The sequence below is a fragment of the Cnephaeus nilssonii genome (assembly GCF_951640355.1).
Source record: "Cnephaeus nilssonii genome assembly, chromosome: 7".
Lineage (NCBI taxonomy): Eukaryota > Metazoa > Chordata > Mammalia > Chiroptera > Vespertilionidae > Cnephaeus > Cnephaeus nilssonii.
Window position 1 is genome coordinate 26,388,889 of NC_137078.1, and position 25,104 is coordinate 26,413,992.

Consider the following 25,104-nt stretch of genomic DNA (forward strand, 5'->3'; position numbering starts at 1 on the left):
CACGAATTTGTGCACCAGTGGGGTCCCTCAGCTTGGCCTGTGGGATCGGGCTGAAACGGGCTCTCCAACATCCCCCGAGGGGTCCTGGATTGCGAGAGGGCACAGGCCAGGCCGAGGGACCCCACTGGTGCACGATCGGGGCCGGAGAGGGATGCAGGAGGTTGGTCAGCTGGGGAGGGACTGCGGGAGGGCTCCAGGGCATGTCCGGCCTGTCCCGCTCAGTTCCGATCGGCCGGACCCCAGCAGCAAGCTAACCTACCAGTCACAGCATCTGTCCCCTGGTGGTCAGTGAATGTCATAGTGACTGGTCAACTGGTTGACTGTCTGCCCCCTGGTGGTCAGTGCACGTCATAACGAGTGGTTGAGCAGCCTTAGTATATCGTTAGCATATTATGCTTTGATTGGTTGAACGGATGACTGGACGACCAGACACTTAGCATATTAGGCTTTTATTATATAGGATCGTATTTGGGTTTTCCATTTATTCATTGGTGGACATTTGGATTATTTCCATCTTTTAGCTAATGTGAAAAATGCTGCTGTGAACATTTGTGTGCAAGTATCTGTTTGAATCCCCTTTTTCAGTTCTTTTGGGTTTACACCTAGGAGCAGAATTGCTGGATCATATGGTAATTCTTTGTTTAACTTTTTGGGTGACATTCTACTTTTAAGTATTTTTGAAATCCATTGAATTGATTGTAGTGATGTGACTCCTAAATGGAGTGTTTGCTCAGAGTGGTCATTTAATGCCCATAGTTTATGTGATGTGAGTCAGGACCGTGAGGTCACCTTAAATTTCAGGACTTCAGGAGCACCTTGCCAAGGTGGCAAGCTTTCTAGCCCATGGTTCTCAGAAATGTATTCACTGTACGCTTAGAGATCATTGAGGGTGAAGATTTGCTCTGTTGGTGCCCAAATGTGTTGGTTAAATGATAGCTGTATCAGTGGATATATTTTCTGCTTTGCACCTTTCTGCAGGGATTTGTGGAGACGGAAGAGGCTGACGAGAGGCTGATGGGCTCAGTTGGTAGGCTGCATTATCTCACCATGACTGCCGAAAACCCGACGCCTGGAGACCTGGCTCTGGCTCCTCTTGTCACTTGCAAACTCTGCCTGTGTGAACAGTCTTTGGACAAGATGACCACACTCCAGGAATGCCAGTGCATCTTTTGCACAGCTGTAAGTTTTCCTTGATGCTTTCATCATGAGGATATACAAAGGGAAGAACTGTAAAGTTATAGGATGCATTTCTGTGGCTTACTGAGAAGCCAGGATGGCTACAATATGGTCCTACTTTGGAGAGGAACTCCACATTTGGATCTGTTTCCAAATAGTACCTTGAATGGTAAATTCTGTATTTACTGGTTTTTAGGAAGTATGTAATGGGTGTGTGAAATTTAATTATTTGTTGAGTAGGCAGAGTTTTTCTGTTCTTAAAATTCTGGCTAAGAAACAAAATAGAGGCATTTTTAACATGCCTCAGCTAACGATCATCTGGAAGAAGCTCATGGGGTGTTTTGAATGATGGAGAAATCAGGTAGTAATTTACTGAATTTTCTTTCATATACTTGCTTGAGCATCTCCTACAAAGCACATGGTATGCACTGTTTTACTTTGTCATATCTACTCTTTTTTTTATTTTCTATTTTCACCATTTGCCAAAGGCTGTGTATCATAATAGAGAAACGCTATAAATGTCCAGGCGTGGGCTTGTCCCTTTCAGTCTGACACTTGGTGTCAATGCCCGTGACCTTTATTGTACGTTTCCCTGAAGGTTGGTTGGTTAAGGTATAAAGCTAGGAAACAGACTGATGAGTTCAAAGTGACTATTAGAAGTATGAGCCCAGGTGGTTTACTCAAATTTTCATTTATTCAAAAATTTTTTTGAGTTTCTGCTGTGTGCCAGGCACTCTGCTGAATGTTGGGAATATAAAAATGAATAAGATACTTTTAAAAAAAATTATATATTTTATTGATTTTTTACAGAGAGAAAGAGAGAGGGATAGAGTTAGAAACATTGATGAGAGAGAAACATTGATCAGCTGCCTCCTGCACACCCCCTACTGGGGATGTGCCTGCAACCAAGGTACATGCCCTTGACCGGAATGGAACCTGGGACCCTTCAGTCCCCAGGCCGACGCTCTACCCACTGAGCCAAACTGGTTAGGGCATGAATAAGATACTTTCCACAGGGATGACGGACACATTGAAGGAACTCTGCTAGAGTCTGGTGAGATCAGGGATGGTTGAACATGACACTCCATCTCACCCCCTCGGGGCATGGTGTATGGAGGGGCTTCCGGGTAGCAGTGATCTTCAAGCAGAGGCTTTAACATGAGATTGCAAACCTGATAAACCTGATGCCCATGGACCATGTCTGGCCTCAATACTCTATTTTTTTTTTTTTTTTGATTGGGAAATTTAGGACAACAAATTTTATAAATTTTTCATGAAAAAGTAGTAAGATATAGCTACTCTGGGCCTGTGTTCATAGGTCCAGAAATAGATGATATTTCCTCCATTTATGTACACGTCTCTCTTTAGTATGTATTTGAATTAACTGTATTTTCAAACTAAGGATGGGTTGGTGAAGAGTCACATGAGAAGCGTGCTGGCATCTCAGCATGGCACAGGGGAGGGTCTGATGCCTAAAGTCAGGATTTGCCTTTGTCTTTGCTTTGGTAGGCCTTGTATGGTCAGGCTGTTAATATTTATTACACAGTCAGTACAGTAATCACCCAACAAATGAGGGTTTAATGTCCTGACTTGTGAAGGGAATTGAATTGGTTAGTTACAGTGATCAGTGGTTTAATCAAGGGAAATAAAAGAAAGGAATCGTTGAGGAAGTAGAATCATTTTAAAAGAGGCATGTTTATTATTAATGTTTACTAAGCATTCTTTTTTTAACAGACAAGTTATGGTAAAATAAAATTTATTCCACATTTCTTTGTTAATGTAATCAACAAGGCACATTTTCAAGCTAGTTCATATTAATTTTCTTAAAACATTTTTTAAATTGAGGATTACAGTAGGGAGAAGAAGCCTCAGCATGACCTTTAGTAAAAAGGAAAGGTACTGAAATCCTTTTCTTACGTTTTGAACTCCAGAATCCAAAGATGGCTAAGAATGGTATTGTTTGTTCATTTATTCAACAGAAATTTAGTGAGCAGCATCCTGGATGCCAGGAACTCTTCTAGGCACCAGGATTTATCAGTTAAAGAAACAAAACCTGGCATTGATCCTTGCTCTTATCAAAGCAAGATGTACAATAAACAATAAACATCATGAATAGGTAAGTTACAGTGTTGGGTGATAAGGACTTAGAAAAAAATTTGAGCAAGAGGTGAGGAGTGCGGGGTGAGGGGATGTTACAGTTCAGGTAGGGGCAGGAGCAGGCCTGACTAAGTGATGTTTGTGCTGGTTCTCTCTGATCTTGTCAATGAGCATTGCTTTATAGGAAGTGAGGAAATGACCTTGTCATCTCAGGGCAGATTTAGTTTCCTTTGGTATTGCTTTGTTTCTGAATGCTGTGCCTCAGAATGATTGTTTCTCTGACTTTTTCACATATGTTTCAGACCCTTGCTAATCCTTGAAACAAATGAGTCAGAAGCAACATTTGGTTCAAGGCAGGATGGAAAATTTTGACCAAGTACTACTGATGTTTAAGAGCAGGATATGGAATTCAGTTTTTGCTGTGAGATGTAATAGTGCGGAATTTGAGATTGTATATCAACATTGGGTAAAGCATAAACAAGCAAAGGTTGTTATGTCATATTCACCAGAAGCTGACACTGACATATTGTTTCAGTAGGTCTTAGTTCCTAGTTAAGAACAGCACAACCACTTCCCATTTCTCCTTCAGCAATTTAGAGGTAGGAGTTAGTACAATTAGATTATGTCATCTAGGTTCATACTTCCTTATTGTTGGGGAGTGCTCAAAAGCAGAAAGTCAGTGGCTTGGTATTTTTGGTATCCCTCCAACGTTGGAACTTCTTGTACCTATAAACATTAACCTTGCCTGGCTTCCTGATACCCCATTTCCTATGATCTGCCGAAATAGTAAGCTGCATGTGTTTGACTACATTAGAGTCTGTAAATTTGCAATTGATGCCAAACCCACCTGAAATACTAACTCCAACTTTTTATTGTTGGAGCTTTTCTTTTTCTTTTTTAAAAAAATATTTAAAAATGTGTCTAATCCTCCCAGATATTAATTTGCACTCAAATTAAAGCTATCAAGTGTGTTTTGTATTTTCAGGGCTGAAAAGAAATTTGTGACTTTTTTCTTATGCCATATACTACTAATTTCCAACTTTAAACATGATTGGATGACATCTCCCAAATACTGGCTGAGAAAGACCATGTATTTAAAAAGGTTTTGCTAAGAGAGGCCCTCTATCCCCCTCATCAGGGAAATGTCTGAATGTAATGGTCCTCCTGCTAGATATGGTATTATACTTATACTAGCATTCCCGTTGCAGGAAAAATCCTGCAATAGGGTTTCCTGCTGCACTCTACCCCGCCCTGCCTGCTCTCCTCCCTTCTCCCCCGCCCCGCCTTCTCTGCCAGCCCGCCTGCTTTTCTCCCTTCTCCACCAGCCTGCCCGCTCTTCTTCCTTCTCCCCCGGCCCCGCCTGCGCTCCTCCCTTCTCTCCCGCCCCGCCTTCTCCACCAGCCCGCCTGCTCTCCTTCCTTTGCCCCCGGCCCCGCCTCCGCTCCTCCCTTCTCCCCCGCCCCGCCTTCTCCGCCAGCCTGCCCTCCTCCCTTCTCCCCCGCCCCGCCTTCTCTGCCAGCCCGCCTGCTTTTCTCCCTTCTCCCCCGGCCCTGCCTCCGCTCCTCCCTCCTCCTCCCCCCGGTTTGCTTGCTTCTCCGCAGCTTTGCTCCCTTCTGCAGCTCTTGGCTTCTTTCTGCGCTGTCTTCATATGCAAATTAGCCGCCATCTTTGTTGGGGTAATTTGCATACTCGTCCTGATTGGTTGGTGGGCATGGCTTGGCTGGTGGGCGTGGCTTGGGTGTAGCGAAGGTGCGGTCAATTTGCATATTTGTCTATTATTAGGTAGGATATTTTCATAGATTTAATCAAGCTCTTTATATATTCTATGCTAGTCCTGTTTTCCCTAAGATGTATCCCTGGACATTTGTTGTGAGGTTAAATTCTTTCTGTTTCCAAGATCATTGTGCTGTGGGAGTGCAGAATGGACAGATGTGGAGTGTCTGACTTGACTACGGGATGCCAGCCAGCTCATTCCCTTTCTTTAGGGAGATCTGGCCTTTAAACAGGCATCCCTAACCCGAGTGTTCCATGGACCTCCAGCTCTGTGAAATTGAGGTGCTTCTTGAAGAAAGTGTTTCATATTCAAATTAACTTGGAAAATGGTATGTGCTCTACACCTCCCTTGGAGGGACCTACTGTATATTTGCATTTTTAGAGGCTCTGAAATCTTGTGGTTAAGAGGAAAGCTAGGGGACCCTGTTTAACTTCTTTCAGAGCATTTCCATTTGATCATACCACCTTTTTTAGTGGAATACCTATTAACTTCCCTACCACTAGAGCTCTGAAGAATGCTGCTTTAAATTATTCTTGATTTAAATGACATCTAGAGAAAGGAATCTGACAAACATTTAAGTAATCCATCAATATATCGAGTTTCTTTTTAAAGGAAACTTACCATGTTCTATTTGTGAAGATGGTTTTTGTTAAACTGTTTGCTCAGCTTTAATATACAGAAGATGGTGTAGTATAAAACGGGGGAAGCTGAATTTACAGGACAAAAATGGGCGTAGCTCTCACTAGCATGACTGACTGACGTTACCGGGCATAGGTGTATTACGAAGCCAAAGAAATTGATATTTGGGAGTTATGGAGAGAGGTGTTGCAAAATCACTTGTTTCTATGATTGAAGGTTTTTGTAATTTCTGAGGTATGTTAGTGTACTAACTAATGATATGCAAAACATCTCTCTCTCTCTCTCCCCCTCACACACCCACAACACATACACTCTCTCTTTCTCACCCCTGTGGATTTAAATAACCCAAATATGAAAATTCAAAAAATTCCTCTTCTGGCATCTGCAACACACTTTTTCAGGTAACATCACACAATTATAATTCAAGTGAAAGAAGAAAAATTCACAAAAGTCAATTATCAAAGGAGGGCAAATTTGTGGGTTTGCTCCCTTGTGAGCAATATTTGCCCCGTTGATTTATTTTGGAAGCTATTTTTGTCAGCCATGAATTAAAGAATAATGAAAACACAGTTGTTGCTTGTTTTTATAACCTAGATAATTTCACCTGAAAAGAGTTGGTATGTTGGGCATGGCCTATTTACCTTTCAGATTAGAGACAGGATGTGCTGAGCAAAAAGAAAATAAAGTCCAGCCGTATTCTCGCCTTTTTTTCCATTACGTTTTGTTGGCTCGAAGTAGTTAGAACTCCTTTTACTATTCATTTCTCTGAGCCAAATGGATTTTCCAATGTCTAAAAAAGTGAGAGGAAATATAAAAGTTTTCAGACTAAGCCCTTCTTTTCCTTTGGGCCTGTTGGGTGCCCTTTAAGCAAAGCCCACGTATGGCCTGGGAGACATTTCAGTTTGGGAAGATTAGCAGTATGTGCATGTGCGTGCACACACGTGTGTGTGCACATGTGTGTGCACGTGCATGTACATATTTGTGTGTCCATGTGCATACCTGTGCACCAACATGGTTGGTAACTTTCAAGTGAAGCAGAGAATCTGTAATGGTTCATTTCTGGATTCTGATCTGTTTTAGGAGAAAGGAATGCCACTTTTCTGTTTCGCCCTCCATCTTCTCTCCCAGTGTAGCATGGTGATTAAGAGTGCAGATACAGAGCTAGGAAGACCCAGGCTCAAGTTCAGGCTTGGCCATTTAATGGTGTGTGACTTTAGGTAAAATCTCTGGCTTTTCTGAACCTTAGTTTTATCACCTGTAGGATAGAGGGAGGGAGGCAATGATAATACTTATCTCAGAGTGTTGTAGGAGGCATCAAATAAGAATTCCAGTAAAGCAACTAGCACAGTGCCAAGCCCCTAGTAAATGGCTTTGTTATTATTTTCTTTCCTATGTTCTATCAGGATACTAGACTGTGCTGTTTTTCAATATTGATTTCAGTGAGGAAGGGAAAGGGAGAGATAGAAACATCAATGACAAGAGAGAATCATTGACCAGCTGCTTCCTGCACACCCCCTACTGGGGATGGAACCCGTAACACGGTCATGTGCCCTGACTGGGAATTGAACCATGACATCCTGGTTCATAGGTCAACGCTCAACCACTGAGCCACACCAACTGGGCTCAAAATGTTTTAGAGAAAATCCTATAAAAACTTGTCTGGCTTCCTCGTTAGACTTTTATAAAAAGGAAGTTATATAGGTGATTTCAACCTTACTACTATTCTGAAATACCTACAGGCTAGCAATTAAGTTAGAGAGAAATTTCTCTGTTGGATTTGTCCAAAGAGAGACTAATGGTTGTGTATTTTAATTGAAGATCTTGAAACAAGATTTACAGGAGAAAAATATAACTTTGAAAATGAATGGATGAGCACATTTCCGATGAATGTAAAAGATTTGGATGGAATGCTACCATTTATTTAAGAGCTGTTTACCCCCAATAAAAATATAATAATTACTTGTTGGCTTGATATGTTTATTCTAGTATCATTGTGTGTATGTTTTTTTTATTGATAACTCCCTGTAACTGCAGGAAACAATGAAACATTTTACTCCCGCAATGTCACAGAACAAGTTTTTGTCTCCTCTTCTGGTCATGTGACCTGCCAGTCTTGCCTGAAGCTTTAAAGTTCTCCAGCTGTCTTCATTCCCATGTCTTCTAGTATCATTAAGTGGACAGAAGTAAATTCTGCCAGTTTAAAGCCCTCTCTTATTCTGTTGGTTTCTGGTAATAAAATATACTGGCTTGCAAGGTTACCCTTGTGCTCTTCTTGGGTGTTTAACCTTGAGTCAGTGAACTTCTTTCTCTTTGTTTATGTGTAAATGACTTCATTATAATCACTCATCATACTTGTTTTTTTTTTAAATTAAATTTATCCACTTGAGGTGGTAAGCACACAATACAATACAATATACAGATGATGTATTATTGAATTGTACCCCTGAAACCTATATACTTTTATTAACCAGTGATCATACTTGTTAAAAGTTTTAATATAATGCTATTATAGCTTTTGTTTATTAGTTGAGTCACTGGTTTAAAATACAAATTTAGACACTATATTTTTTTTTATTGATGATTGAGCTGCTGCAGGTCAGATAGCATTGAGAAATAGGAGCATGTTATAACAGCATGAGAAGTGGATTAGAGATGACTCAAGGAGGAGCTGGCTTCCTGGACCTATGATCTCACCCATGCCTAATGCTCACCACTTATTCAAGGAAAGTGGTAAAATGTGGTAAGAGAGGAAAGAGCAGCAAAAGAAAACCATGCTCTCAAGGCCAGTGACTTTGTCATTGCATCACAGTCCTAGATTTGGAAGGGGCCTTAACTCTTCTAGTCTCCCCACCCTCCTAATGAAAGAAGGCATTTTTCTGGATGCCAGTATGGTTTGGCATTTAAGAGAATGGGTCTCAAATCTGGTTGCCTGGCTTCATTTAGTCAACAAATATTTATCAGGCAGTGTATAGTTCTAATGCTTAAGATATAGTGGTGAACAATTAGATCAAGGCCTGGTTTTTAGATAGTTCAAATTTTGGTGCAAGGCACAGATATTAACAAGTAAATATAGAAGTCAGACAACGTGTGCTCTAAAGAAAAACAAAACGAGGGAGGGGCATAAGGAGTGCTATAGGAGAGGTGGTTTCCACTTTATGTTAGATGGTCAGGAATGTCTCACTGATAAGGTATTATTTAAGCAGAGACATGAAAGACATGGAGAGTAAGCTGTATAGATATCTGGGAGCAGAGAGTTTTAGGCAGGGGGCAGCAGTAGGTGGTCCTAAGCTGAGAGTGTGCTCAGTGTTCAGATACAGCAAAGAGGCCAGTGTGAATGAGTGTGTGTGTGTGTGCGTGTGTGTGTGTGTGTGTCAGGGGTGTGGGGGTGTCGGGGACATGGTTAGCAGTAGGAAAAATGATATCAGAGAGGTAGTGGTGTTGGAGTGTAGGACCTTGTGGGCTCTGGCTTGGATTCGGGCTTTAGTTTGATGTGAGAACAGAAGCCGTTGGAGAGTTTTGACCCACAGAGTGACATGACCTCACATTGCTTTAAGTGGATCACTGTATTAGTATGGATTCTGCAGAGAAACAGATTCAATAGGATATGTATTTCCAACAGAGATATAATCAAAGGAGTTGGGTCACAGTTATGGAGGTGAGGGCTCACAGTCTGCCGTCTGCAAGTTGGAGGCTCTGGAGAACTCATGGTGTAGTTCCAGTCTGAGTCCTAAGGCCTGAGGATGAGAACCACGGGTGTAAGTTCCAGTCTGAAGGCAGGAGAAGACCGGTGTCCCAGCTCATGCATTGAGTCAGGCAGAGAGAGTGAATTCTCTTCTCGCTTCCTCTGCCTTTTTGTTCTATTCATATCCTCAACTGATTGGGTGAGGCGCACTTACATGGGGAGGGGTGGGAGAAATCTGCTTTACTCAGCCTGTTGATTCAAGTGCTAATCTCATCTGGAAACACCCTCACAGACATAACTAGATATAATGTGAAACCAAATATCTGGGTGCCCTGTGCCTTGGTCAAGGTGACATCTAAAATTAAACCATCACAACACCCTGTCTGCTGCATAGCCAGTGAACTAAGGGGAAAAGCATGAAAGCAAGGAGACTGGTTAGAAGGTAAATATAGTAATTCAGGCCAGAGATGATAGTGGATTGGACCAGAACGTGGTAGCTGTTAATGTCTTCGGGTAGTCTTAAGTTTTCATTTTCTTCTATGTAATACAAGGATAATAAATCATTCCATAAGGTTATGGAGAAGATTGCAGTAGATAATCTATATAAAGCACTTAGTGCCTAGAATACAGCTAGCATGTGTCACTCTACTAGTTGTGCAATAATCTAGATTTTGCTTGAAAACTTCCAGGATTGGGACATACCATAACACTGGCTATTCAGTTATTAGAAACTCTAATTCTAAGCTATCTTTTCTTCTACATTCATTTGAAACATTTCTTTATAAGTTCTACCCATTAGTACTACTTCTGGTCTCTAGAACAAAATTGGTTGAAATCTAATTTTTTCTACCCATTAGCTCTGTATTGTTTGAACTGAGATTATCTTATTGTTAGAGGGCAAGGAGAAGGTTACTATTAAATATTCTCCCACAGTGCTCCATCCAGTGTGGGAATATTAATAAACAGAACTTGATTCCTCTCCCCTTCACCCCTTCTGTTGACACAATTCTTTTGGAATGAGATTCATTTGCATGACATTCTTGACTTTGATTATAGGTTGAACAAGTACTTCAGGCTTTTCTATATTCTCTTAGAAAAGCATTCAGTATCAGGCTAAGGGGTATGATTCTATAATAAGGAACAAGACTTTATTTTTTTCAAAGAAGGTTATAAAAAGATGGTATGTTGGTAAACTGTGTTTGTGTATTGTGAAGACTTTTCTTTTGGAAGCATACCTTACTTTTAATTCTTGAAACCATGAATCAGAATGCCATAGGCTGGCCAAGCATGCAAGCCACAGCCAGAGAGCAGGAAAGTGGGCATACAATGAGAGAACTTCCCCTTACATCCACTGAATCACCAAGGTTTAGCTACTTATTCTTTTGAAGTTGCACTTTTATTCCAATTCCCTCCAAGTCTATTCTCATCTTAGTCGTGATTTTGCTCTTCCATTTGGTACCACTATGTACCAGCCACTGTGCTATGTGTGTATAGCATATAGTCAGACTGGCTCTCATGTGGGAAGCAGACCCTCTGATGGAGGAGGCAGTGGGTGCTGTGGGAGCATATGGGAACCCACCTAAATTAGACTCGAGGAGGTCAGGGAAAATTTCCTGAGGGGCTGAGGCCAAAAGATGAATAGAGATTGCTTGATGGTGGCGTTGGTGGGCTATGTATAGGAAGAGGGCAACAGGGAGGAAGGGTAGCCACATGTGAAGGCACGTAACCAAGGCCCACTGAGGACATCCCTGGAACATATTGGTGGAAGTATGGGTGTGCTTGGGCATGAGGCTGAAGAGTCTGGCAGAGACTAGATGGAGGGTCTTGTATGCCATGTTAAATAGTATTATGGAGCCACTGGAAGGCTTTATTTGGGAGTGGGTAGGAGCATGGCTTTGGCATAGGGTGGAGAATGATCTGAAAATGGGGAAAACTGGAGTAGGATGAAGGAAGGGGGGTGATGAGAGCTCTAAGAACAGTACCTTCATCAACATATACTATATTTGTTATGGTAGATTGCAATCTTGAGATCTGGAGTATTTAAATTATTTTCATGACTCCAATTTCTCATTCCTTCCCATTTAGATACTAACGTCAGATTTCTTAAAATATTTTTGTCAAAATGCCACTACTATTATTAAAGATTCATGTGTTCCTGTTTGAATCATATTCCTTAGTGCTGGCATTCAAGTTCCTCTATGAATTGTCTGTCACACAATGTCTAACCAGGTCATCTTCTGCTACTTCTTATATGAGGCATCTCAGACCTCCATTTCTTTCCTTCTTCCTAGAAAGCTCCTGTTTTCTTTCCTTTTTACTCCACCTACACAATTCCTGATGATGTCTCATTGCCTGGTCAAGGCAAGCCACCACTCATTATTCATCAAGAACTTATTTTGACAGGCAGAATACTAATTGGGAGGGGGTTATTGGTGAGCAAGTCAAACATCGTTCTTACCCTGGTGGCATTGGCTACCCTACCGTAAAGTGATCTCTTCTCTGAAAGTATTAGCATTTAAAATCTAATTGAATAGATTTTATACAAATATCTGTATTGCCTTATATTCTACTTGTTTTGACATCAAGTCATTTTATTTTCTCACGTAGACTTGAAGTTCACTGAGGGAAAAGCCCAGGAAAACAGTTAGGCATCACTAATCATTGTTGTCATAAATAATAGCAACAAGCATTTATTCACCTTATTTAGTGGGAGGTATTATTCTAAGTGTTTTAACTCATTTCATCCATGTAATGACCCAAAGTAGTCTTTAAAGAATATCCTTATTTTAAAGATAATGTAGTGGACATAGGTAGTTACTCTTTTACTAATGTAACAATTTCTAGCCTTGTGTGTTCATGTTCTGAGGCCCACTCAGCCATCCCAAGCAAATCATTCATCTAATTGCCAGTTTCCAAGAGTACTTGGGACAGTCAGGGACAGCCGTGCCACAACCAGATAGCTATTCTAGTTAGCTTCAGCTACTTCTATTAAGTGTGTGGTAATTTAAGGGTGGGATGCATAGGGTTTTAGTTCCTCTGTTAATCTCGGCAAAAAAAGGAAGACAACAGGCAAATGAAGGTTCCCACCAGAAGCATCGGAAGGAAAGGCTACATGGCTCAGTCCTCTCTTCCCTTTAACCACCAACCTAGACCGACACTGTAGCTCACTACAAAGTATTTGGTGACCAACATCATGTTCACTGATGGGAGTAGAGAATTCAATTAGAAATATAGGGAAACCCACTTGTTTTCCTTCCTCCTATCCCTTTTTTCCTTGCTGTCTTCCTTTTAAAGACTATTTTTTTAAATTATAATTGTAATACATGCCGGTTTTAAAACAAAATAAAATAAAACAAAAATCTCCAAATGATTGATGATATAAACAGTTCACCTGTACCCTCTTCCAGACTCTTCCTCTGTGTATAAATAAACATACAAATATATGGATGGATATGTATTCATACGCAACACTTAAGAGAGAAATGAGATCTTTATGTATAGAGACCAGTTTTTAACTTGAGTTTTACAAACTTAACTTAGTGTATTGTGGACATGTTTCTATGTAAGCATATACAGACCTACTTTCCCTACCTTTCTTTTTCAGTGTTGTATAGTATTCTATGGTACGGCTGTATCAACATTTATGTAACTAGGCCCCTCCTAATAAAATGGACTTTAAGGTTGTTTCCAGTTTTTGCTGTTATAGATGAAAATGTTTATACTTCTATAAATGTGAAAATATATCTCTCTAGGATAAATTTCTAGAAGTGGAATTGTTTAATCAAAAGGTAGGTGCATTTTAAATCAGTATGTGTTGCCAGTTTGCCTTTCCACACTGTTGTGGCAGGTTAGCATCCTCACCAACAGTGTAGGAAAGCCCCCTTCTTGGACACTCTGGGTAATTGCAAATTTTTCATCTTCTCTAATCTGATATGTGAATAGAACAGATCTCGTTGCTTAATCCAGACTTCCTCTTTTAAGGAGGAAGCAAATTGTAGCAAAATAAACTCATCTCATGAACCTATATCTAACTCAGTATATACTCCGTGCAGTGCCAGCATAGTTTCAGCTGGTTTTACACCTTGGTATTCACAGTACTGTCAAGTTAGAAAAATGGGCCCCATCTAGAAAAGTATATCATACATAGGAGAGTGAATGAATGAAAAATAATGCTCATAATGGTGGTCCTAAGGCTGTGTGACATGTGTTGTCACAAAGTTTATGTTCAATGACAGATAGGAAAAGGAACTTAAAAACATTTAGGTAAGTGGAAGCCTGAAAGGTTGTGAGCTGACTAGAAAATTCAGTTAACTCCAAAACCCCATTTTTTTGAATATTAAGTTAATCAAGAATTGGTTATGTTGTGGAATTCAGATATGCACAACACCTCTTGGAATCAGGCTGGACAGAATCAGTGCCTCATTTCCGTGGAAATAAATAGATCTGTGTTAACTAAAAGCCTCAATGATTTTTACATTATTTCCCATCCCCAATAAGGAGGTCCTTTTGGTTGGACACTTCTGGAAAGTGTGAGTTATTAGACACATGAATGCAGGGTTTTTATTGAATTTCTTTGATCCTCAGTTTGTTCATCTACTAAAAAAAATTGAAGGACAAATAAGGCATTTGAGTACCGACTATGTAATGGGTATTATGCAAAAGTACTACTTATTTTTTCTTTTACTCTTACCCTCCAGTTTACAGACAAAAAAGCCAATGCAGAATTAAGTTACTTGCCAAGATTCATACTCTTAATTCCTGGATCATAGGGTTGTTTGGATGAAATAAGAACAACCTCCGTGAAAATACATAATGTACTGCATGATAAATAGTGTGTGTTCCCTATATTTCATTTGTTAGCATGAACAATGGATGAACCTCATATTAGGTTCTTATAATCCTACCTGTAGTTTCTAAAGCTTGAAAATAGCCTATATACTAGTAATACAAACTGACAACTGTTCATTTTTTAAAATATATTTATTTATTGATTTTGAGAGAGAGAGAAAGAGAGAGATTATCGATGTGAGAGAGAAACATCAATTGAGCCTGTAACCTGGGCATGGGCCCTGATCAGGAATTGAAGCAGCGACCAACCAACTGAGCCATACTGGCCAGGGTTGACAACTGTTTTGTAATTGCATAAACATTTAGTCAATACAAAGAAGATGTAAGGAACAACTGATTAAAAAATCCAAGGGTTTTTCCAGAGACCAGAGAGTATGTTACCTGAATACTGGTAATTATAGCCCCAAGAAGGGACTGAGCAGTGTGCTTTGAACTTTCAACTGTGTGACTTCTGGCAGGTTACTTATAAAACCAAGGGCTGAGAGATTAAGAGGTCAGCTGTCCACACCGGGAAACTCCCAGTGTACTTACATATATTCAGATGTTGAAACTGAAGTCAAGGTTCAAGCCAAGACCTCCTGGTCTAAAGACTGGTATTCTCCCACCCCCTACATGCATCATGGGTGTGAGTTACTGGTGAGGACCTCACTCTGAAAGTTGTTTTCAAGGAGTCTTGTGTGCTGAGGGTAATTACTGAATGGCTGACTCTAAAGCACACAGATTGTTACTGCAACTGAAAAAGAGTATTTTATAGCTGTAGTATCTGCTTTTCCTAGGTAGTGTGATAAACACAGACTGTTTTATTTTGGAATGGTGTCTAGTCTTTGAAAAACTTTATGGTTTATGGTGTTGATAGCCTTAAGAAGGAAAAAAAAAAGTAGCATTTTCAAGTTGAAAGATTCCAGTATTTTGTCATGCTTTAGTTCTGGTAACATGGAAATCATTCTGAAGTAGTGAGAAAGCAAGCAAAGGTTGTGTCTCAATGAGACCTTGGTCTAAAACTCCTATGTTTGCTAGTTGTGGGAATTTAGGATAAATTACTGAACTGCTTAATATGAAATGAGGATAATACCTGCCTCAGAATTGCTATGAGGATTAAATGAGATAATTTTAAGACACACACCATAGCTATCATAGGAGCTTGACAAATATTCTCTCTCCGTCATCTCCTCCTTTCCCCTGCCTCTAATATAATGGCTCTGAAAGTGTGGTCCTCAAACCAGCCCACCCTAGACCTACTGAATTAGAAACTCTGTTTCAGTTAACCTTTCAGGAGATGCACTGGTTTAAAGTATTTGCAGAGAACTGTATTGGTGAAGCACATGCCAATTATTCACTACCACGTGCTTTGAAATACATATGCCCCTTCTGTCTCTTCAGTGACCACCGGCACACATTTCTGTAGCAGTTGGTCCTGTGGCTTTGACTTAAGATCTTTGCCTTGATAGTCTAATTTTCTAGAGTATGGTGCTAACTCTAAACATTTGGAAAGTGGAAGTTCAAGGGCAGTAGTTAGGTTAGATTTTAACAAGGAAATTAAGAGCAGTCTAGAAACTTGCTTTTTTAGAAAATTTCAAAAACATTTACATTTTTTCAGTATAAAGTGTTGGGGGGAAATTATGAGGTGAGGAATTGTGTTCCATCTAAATTATAAATAGGAAGATATTCTGATTTTGCTATGGAATAATCAAATAAAATAATTTCAAATTAATTTGGAATAGAACAAGATTGCTCATATTCATTGTACTCACTGTTCATTATTATTTAACCCTTTCCACTTTTTCAGAGTTCACATTTCTTTTAAAAAATATTTTTTAATTGATTTCAGAGAGGAAAGGAGAGAGAGAGAGAGAGAGAAATAGAAACATCAATGATGAGAGAGAATCATTGATCAGCTGCTTCCTACACGCCCCCCTGGGGATCGAGCCCACAATCCAGGCATATGCCTGGACTGGGAATCGAACTATGACCTCTTGGTTCATAGATTGATGCTCAATCACTGGGCCACACTGGCTGGGCTCACATTTCTTAAATGTAGTAAGTTCTCTTTTATAAATATAGCCAAGGAGGAAGTTTGCTTAAGGCTTACATCTATTCTAAACTGATAATACTTGGTTCTTAACCATCATCCATGAAGACAATATCCTCCTGAGGAAACAAACAGCATCACTATTGTCAGTTGTTATTGATGTGTGCTATTTTTCATGCTGGCTTTATAGGTTATATTCTGTAGAAAACAAGGCAATTAATGATGAGTTAGCTTCATTCTCTCATTTATACAGTGTACATATTCTTTACAGTTTCAAAAATTTAATCATCTATAAATATTGCTACCATTAATTTTAATTAATAAGGTTTTATTAATAAGATTTTATTTCAATATAATTTATTTAAACTCTAGTTTATATAGTAATACAGATATTGGGGTTTTATATAAATTATAATGCAGATAATTCCTGCTTTAAGAAACATTAAAATCTGAGATTTGGTGAATGGTGTAATTTTTTTCTTTTTAGCTTTAAAAAATTGTACAACCATTTGTTATGACATTTTTTTCAAAATACAACAAAGGTGAAAGAATTTTAACAATGACTATATTTTTACCTCCTCTTAGATTCTAACATTAATATTTTTTATTTAAATATATTCTACTGATTTTTTACAGAGAGGAAAGGAGAGGGATAGAGAGTTACAAATATCGATGAGAGAGAAATATTGATCAGCTGTTTCCTGCACACCTCCCACTGGTGATGTGCCTGCAACCCAGGTACATGCCCTTGACCAGAATCGAACCTGGGACCCTTCAGTCTGCAGGCTGACGCTCTATCCACTGAGCCAAACTGGTTAGGGCTCTAACATTAATTTTTACTCTACTTGCCTTATCACACATCTGCCCATCCATTTCTCCTTTTATCCTTTAAATGGTATAGTTTTAATACTCACTGTGATTTCTATAGTAAAATGTTAAGTACTACGTTCTCCAGTGTGTTTCCTCGGATTGGTCGAATGATCATATTTTATGCAGATAATTTGTATAATCCTATGTCATGGCTGAAGGAGTTTCTTGACCCTTTATTAATTTGGTGTTTGTGGTTTGTTCCTTTCTTATTGCTGAAACCTTATGTGTGTTCTAAGAATCAGAAGAGCTGCCTGAAAGTTCAAATAAGGACTCCTTAGGTACACAGGAGGAGGAGGAGGAAGAAAGTGACAAATGAGCTTAGTGGGATTTGCCGACATTTAATCTGGTGTGTGCTTACTCTCATTGCCTATCCTGGGCCTGTTGGATGGGGTCTGGGGGCCAACTGAAGGCTGGCAGTTCTGAGGTCTAATGTTTCTTTGGAGGAAATGGAAGGATGTAAACTTGGCAAGCCTTCTTGTGTTTTTTTTTTTCTTCTGGAACCATCAGTTGTTTTTCTGGGTATACTGTGTTGTAAGATAGCATCTGGAACAGTTGGATCTCTTTGGAATTGTATAAGAATTAAGAATTGCAGAGTCCGTGAAAGGCAGCAGAGGAGGGACAAAAGGAAAAGCCTCTGAAAGGTCAGTTGAGGAGTGATTGAATTCAATAACTCTTGTGTTGGAAGCAGATCTTTCCAATGCTAATGCCTGCTCCCTGCTATGATTGAAGTGTCCTTCCAGTGTAGCAGATTTAATTGGCTTCATTGTGAGGACTGGACACGGCTGCAACATTTCCAGTGGGTTTCTCTTCACAACTATTTCTGTCACTGAATTTCTTAATTTAGATGTTTCATGATCACTTGAGATAAAGATAAAAGTGTTTGATAACTCTTGCTTGGTGGGAACTGGAGTACTTTTGAGTGGGGCCCAGATTTAATTTCCCATATTGACTGACTAATCTCAAACTTACAAGGTGGATGGATCTGCTACCCTTATCCAGAAAAAGTAACAGCCCTATTTTGTTCCTATGGACATTATACCTCTGAATATTACAAAATGACTTAAGGGCAGTGATGATGGACATATTTCCCTTGATGAGACTTGAGCGAACTAATGGTATAGAACTAATGATTCTCAGACTTGGTTGCACTTTGAAATCATTTTGAGAGTTTAAAAATACTGATGTTAGTTCAACGAGGTTGCAGAATACAAAATCAATATACAAAAATCAATTAAATTTCTGTACACTAGCAAAGAGTAACATGGTAATACCATTAAGACAATTCCATTTATAGTAATATAAAAAAGAATAAAATACTTATGAATAAATTTAACAAAAGAAGTGCGAAGCTTAAACTCTGAGAACTATAAAACATTGTTGAAAGAAATTCAAGAGGACTAACTAGAAAGATACCTCATATTTATGGATTATAAGATTTAATGTTGTTTAAATGACAGTGTTTCCCAAATGGATGTATAGATTTAACACAATTTCTATGAAAATTTCAACTATCATTTTTGTAGGAATTGACAAACTGGTCCTAAAATTCATATGGAAATTTGAGGGACCTAGAAAAGCCAAAGCAATCTTGAAAAAGAACAAAGTTGGAGAACTTGCTTTCTGATTTCAAACTTACCATAGCACTATAATAATAAAACCTGTGTGATACTATCATAAGGATAGACAGGTAGATCAGTGAAGTAGAATTGAGAGTCCAGAAATAAATTCCCATGTTTATTGTCACTTAATTTTTATCAAGGATGCTAAGACAATTCAAAGGAGAAAAAATATTTTTTCAATAAATGGTTCTGGGACAAATGGATATCCATTTGCAAAAGAATGAAGTTGGACTGATTACTCACACCATGGAACATTAACTCAAAATGGATTATAGACCTACCTGTGAGAGCTAAAACTATAAAACTCTTAGAAGAAAATATAAGAAATAGAAAAAAACTTCATGACCTTGGCTTACACAAAGCATGAACAACAATAACAAAAAAATAAATTGGACATCATCAAAATTAAAAACCTTTATACTTCAATGGACATCATTAAGAAAGTGAAAAGATAATCCACAGAATGAGAGAATATTTGTGCATTATTATCTGATAAGGGACATATCTAGAATATATAAAGAGCTCTTATAAGTCTGAGCTTTTACAATAATAAAAACATAACCCAATTAAAAATGGGCAAAGGATCTGAATATACATTTCTCCAAAGAAGATATATAAGTGACCCATAAATACATGAAAAGATGCTCAAAATACTTAACCATCAGGAAAATACAAAGCAAAACCCTAGTGAGATACCATTAGGATTGGCTAAAATAAAAAAGACAGACAATAACATGTTTTGGTGAGGATCTGAAGAAATTGGAACCCTCATACACTGCTGGTGGGAATGTAAAATGCTGCAGCTGCTTTGGAAAATAGTCTAGCAGTTCTTCAAAAGACAAATAGTTATATACCACATCAACTCCAAGTATAAGTATATACCTAAGAGAAATGAAAACATATCTACATGAAATATAATAACAAAACTGGAAATAACTCAAATGTTCATTAACTGATGAATGGATAAATAAAATGTATAAATAAATATATTATTCAGCAATAAAAAGAAATACTTATACATGCTGTAACATGAATAAACCTTGAAAACATTATACTTAATGAAAGAGGCCAGTCACAAAGGACCACATATTGTATAATTCAGTTATATGAAATGTCCAGAATAGGCAAATCCATAGAGACAGAAAGTAGACTGGTGGTTGCCTAGATCTTGGGGAGGAGGGAAGGTTTGAAGGGGAAATAGGGAGTAACTATTATTGAGCATGGGGTTTCTTTGGGGATTATGAAATGTTCTAAAATTGATGTGTGTGATAGTAGCATAGCTCGGTAAATATACTAAAAATAATTGACATGTATACTTTAAATGGGTGAATTATATAGTATGTGAATTATAGCTCAATAAAACTGTTATATATATATTTATATACATACACATGTATATAAAATACTGATGCCTGGCCTTTTTATCCTCACCCCAGGATATTTTTTCCCATTGGAGGGGGAGGAAGAGGAGGAAGGGAGAGAGAGAGAGAGAAACATTGATGTAAGAGAATATATCAATTGGTTGCCTCCCACACGTACCCCGAGTGGGGCTGGGGAATGAATCTGCAACTGAGGTACATGCCCTTGACCCGGAATTGAACCCGAGACTCCTTTGGTGTGCAGGCCAGTGCTCCAACCACTGAGCTACAGAGGCCAGGGGGCAGAAATTCCGAATTAATTGATCTGTGGTGTCACCTAGGCATTGGGCTTTGGGAAAGCTCCCCAGATGACTCTATTAATTATCCAGTGTTGAGAGTCTTTGTCCTAGACCTTGCTACTGAAAAGTATGGTCAGTGTACCAGCAGCATGAACAAGAACTGGGAGCTTAAGAGGACGTCAAGATCTCAGCCCCTACTCAGATCTACTGAATTAGAATCTGCATTTTTAACAGGATCCTAAAGTGAGTTGAATGGACTTTAAAATTTAAGAATTGTAGGTAAGGCAAATGAATGTTATCGTTGAAGTTCACTACTCCCTTGTTGAAATACCCCTCTTCCTTTTGCCCAGGGCCTTCCCTTAAGGTTTCTCTGTTGGGTTTCTGTACTCTTCAAACACGTGTGTCTGTGGAGGGGAGCTTCCCCTCATACCACCAAGCAATTCTCAGACACCAGTAGTGTTAACGTGGAATGGCAAGCTCTCGGATTCTCCTTGTGGGTTCTTGTCCTATGAAGTTTGAAGAATAAAATTCCTTGGACTAAAAGATTTGTAGGCAGAAGTATAAAAATTTATTGTAAGCATATACAAACGCCCCCAAATCAGTAAAAATCTGCTCTCTCTCTCTCTCTCTCTCTCTAATAGGAAAAACACACACACACACACACACACACACACACACACACACACACACACACACACACACACCTGTCCTGTCCCTTGAGTATCTTTGTCTACCAGTTTATAAATGCTGGGAGTTCTTTGTCCATCTCACTTTCTAATTGGACCCTTGCTTAATTTATGTCCCACATGCTCTCCTAATTGGCTACTTTGCTGCTGGGTATCAGTTTCAAAGTTCAAAGCTCACCTGGTACTTCCTCTTTTTCCTCCCCTTATCTTGTAAGATTCCTCCATCCTTAGTGAATGTAAGATAAGCCATCTGGCTTGGAGCTGTCTCCTCCCATCACCTATGCATTCCTCTCTCATGGCCCCCCCCCCCCACCTGCACTCCCCCTTATTTTCTAATTGCCTGTCCTGTCTCTAAAATTCCTTTCAGTAGTATGTCCAAGAATTCAACTCAATTTTGACATCATCTGTCTGGAGATAGCATTAGACTCCACAGGTTAAGGGTTCAGTCCTTCAAGACTCTGCTCCCTCCCCGCTTCCAATACCAGTCACAAGCCCAGATTGTTGCCTGAGCTTCTGATCAATGGGCTATAAATCAGAGGCTCCAATGATCCCCTTTTTGGGTTCAATTAATTTGCTAGAGCAGCTCACAGAACTCAGAGAAACATTTCACATACTAGATTATTGGTTTATTATAAAAGTATATAACTCAGGAATATCCAAATGGAAGAGATACATAGGGCAAGGTATGAGGAAGGGTATGGAGCTTCTATTCCCTCTCCAGATGAGTCACTCTCCTGAAATTTCCATGTATTCACCAACTAGGAAGCTCACTGAGCCCCATCCCTTCGGGTTTTTAAGGAGGTTTTATTACAGAGACACGAATGATTAAATCAGTGTCTAATGGTGAACAGGTCAACCTCCAGCCCTTCTCCCCTCCCAGGCATTCCAAGGATGGGACTGAAAATTCTAACCCTCTAATGATAAGGTTGGTTCCCCTGGCAACCAGCCCTTATTTTGGTGACCTGGGGCATTTCGAAAGTAACTTCATTAACATAACAAAAGACACTCTATATCTTTCACCACTTAGGAAATTCCGAGCGTTTTTAGAAACTTCATGCTAAAAATGGGACAAAGACCAAATATGTATTTCTAATTATAACTCACAATATCACAGTTGCCCTTCCTAATAGTGTCCCATAGTTTCCAGTGTTTCTTCTCATAAAAACATCTGTCTGCCATTTATTTTTTTTTAAACACTGCCCTCTGCTAGGGAACTGGCCTATCTAACCTGTATTAAAATCCTCGTGCTATAATTACATGTGAATGGAGACTGGAGCATTCCAGTGACAAGGTTTTAATTAAATCTAAAGGTTGAAATTTCTGGTAATGTTGACAGGTGGAATGAGTGAACAGTGAAATTTTGGGGAGCACGTAATTATATGCACCTAGTTTTTTAATCCTTAATTATAATAAGTACTACAAAGGAGAAATAAAGAGTGCTTACAATTATGGAATGGTTTTAAGCAGGTGAGAGTAGGGATCAGACTTAGATTTTTAAAAATTTCTTTTGCCTGCAGTGGGCAGAATTAATTAGAAAGAGGAAAAACACATATAGGAAGACCAGTGATGGGCTAAGGCAGAACCCCAGGTGTATGTAATGGCAGGAAGCCTAGAGTCATGGCAGAAGAGATGGAGATGAACAGTCCTGATCACTAGGAAAGGGATTGATAGGACTTGGGGGTTTATTAAGTCATTCAGTAATGTTGCCCCTAGAAATGGGGTTCGTCCACAGAGTCACGAGAGAAGCATTTCCAGGGGCCCACACATGGAGGATAAGATGTAGTGGTAAGCTTTATATTTGACTGCCCCCAGGTTCCCTGTGTCTCATCACGGCCAGGTGGCTCAGCTCTGACCCACTGTGGAAGAAGCCCAGCCTTGCCTTCACCAAGCCCAGAAGAAGAGCCAGTTGTTAGGTCTGATCAAATAGTTGAAATGATACCCCTCTCCTGGGAACTGGCCTTTAGGCCACTTCACAACAGATGTTCCCTTTCGCTTAGACCACATTCCATTTGCTAAGGCCGTTATCTCTCCCCTTTGGACTTTCCCAGAATACAGACCTGCCCAGAGAATTCTCTGCCCAGAAAAAACCGGCCTGGAGTCCTGTAAAATCTCAGACTCCCTGTCCCTGGGTGTTGGTGCCAAAGCTTAGTCCAGTTCAGTCTCTGTTCCCATCTGGCTAGCTTAGTCTCTGTTCCTGGCTGCACTCCGCCTGGTGCTGCGCTTCTGTACCGAGGCTCACGCTTGGGCCTGCGCTGGGAGCCAGCGTGGCTGCAGCTAACAAACAGGCAAACCCAGGCTACCCAGCAAGAGGCCTTTGTTAGGCTTTGATTATATTACCCGGGGCTTTCAAACTGACCAGTCTCATTCCCAATTCTTCCCAGGTTTGTACTGGGCCCACCCCCAGTACAATTTGGTCTTTTTCCCAGGCTAAATACCATCCCTTTATGGTCACCATCTTGGCTCCTATTGCATATGTGCCCAGCAGAGGAATTTCCCCTTTATTGTTTTACCTGTCCCTCTGTAATCGTGGATATTGGTGGGTTGTCCCTTGGGGAGCCAGTTTCGGGGATTAAGTCTCCTAGGCAGTCCCCTAGGGAACCGTATAACTTCCTAGTGAGTCAGGCTTAATATCTGATTTCACTTACTCCCTTTATTAATACTAACTAGCTACCTATCCTATATAATAAAACCCTGGCAGAACAACCGGCAGAACAACTGGTCACTGTGATGCGCACTGACCAACAGGGGGCAGATGCTCAACTCAGGAGCTGCCCTCTGGTGGTCAGTGTGCTCACACAGGGGGAGCGCTGCTCAGCCAGAAACCGGGCTCATGGCTGGTGAGTGCAGTGGTGGCAGGAGCCTCTCCTGCCTCCGCTGCAGGCAGGTGGTAAGGAGCGAGGGGTCCTGGATTGAGAGAGCCCTGGACTGCAAGAGGGATGTCCGACTGCTGGCTTAGGCCTGATCCCTGGGGGAATCAGGCCTAAGCCAGCAGGTGGACATCCCCTGAGGGGTCCAGGACTGTGAGAGGGCACAGGCCGGGCTGAGGGACCCCCCAAAGTGCACGAATTTCGTGCACCAGGCCTCTAGTCTATATAATAAAAGCCTAAACAACCGTTATGGCAGTATGACTAGAATGACCGGTTGCTTTGATGTGCACTTACCACCAGGGGGCAGACGCTCAATGCAGGAGCTGCCCCCTAGTGATCAGTACGATCCCACAGTGGGCGCGCTGCTCAGCCAGAAGCCGGGCTCATGGCTGGTGAGCGCAGCTGCCATGGTGGGACCCTCTCCTGACTCTGTGGCAGCAGGCGCAGCGGGTCAGGATGAGTGTGAGCGGCACGGCGCCCAGCCCCGATTCTAGCTCCTCCAAGGCCTCCTGCTGCTTAGCGCACTGCTACATCTCCCGAGGGGTTCTGGACTGCGAGAGGGTGCAGGCCAGGCTGAGGGGACCCCTCCCCCCCCTTGCACTGGGCCTCTAGTACTAACAATAATACATTTTGTAGAACTTTCTACATGGTTTTCTGGGATCCCGGACTGTGAGAGGGCACAGGCAAGATCCCTGTGCTTATAGCTGAACCTTATTGTGGCAGCAGGCAATATATAAGTAATATTAGGTAGTGATAAGTGCTATGAAGAAAAATACAACCAGGTAAGGAGGCCTGATAGGGGAGGGAAGGCTGGCCTGTTTAGCCAGGGAAGGCCTATCTAAGGAGGTCATTGAATAGAGCCCTGAATAAAGTGGGATTGAGTCATCTAGGGAAAGAGCATTCCCGGGAAGGGAAATGGCACAAGAGAGGCCTTGCGACAGGAGCAAGTCTGACATATTGAAGAAATAGTAAGAAGGCTCGTATTCCCAGAGTAAGAAAGAATGTGGTAGAAATGAACTCACAGCAGTAGCTGGTAGAAAATTTAGGACCTTATGAGCCATGATAAAGGAGTCTGAGAGGCAATCTAAATGAGATGCACATTTGCCCTAGCTGGTTTGGCTCAGTGGATAGAGCGTCAGCCTGTGAACTGAAGGGCCCCA

The 25,104-nt window shown here is 40.5% G+C and overlaps 1 protein-coding gene across 1 annotated transcript in view; it reads left to right on the top strand.

Annotated features, from left to right (window-relative positions):
- Positions 1 to 25,104, top strand: part of RNF144B (ring finger protein 144B) — an 89,187-nt gene that overhangs the window by 20,993 nt on the left and 43,090 nt on the right. Inside the window, exon 2 of the mRNA XM_079776445.1 lies at positions 979 to 1,179. Coding sequence (XP_079632571.1) covers positions 1,015 to 1,179 — 165 coding nt within the window. The 5' untranslated portion in view covers positions 979 to 1,014. The remainder of the gene's footprint in view (positions 1 to 978; positions 1,180 to 25,104) is intronic.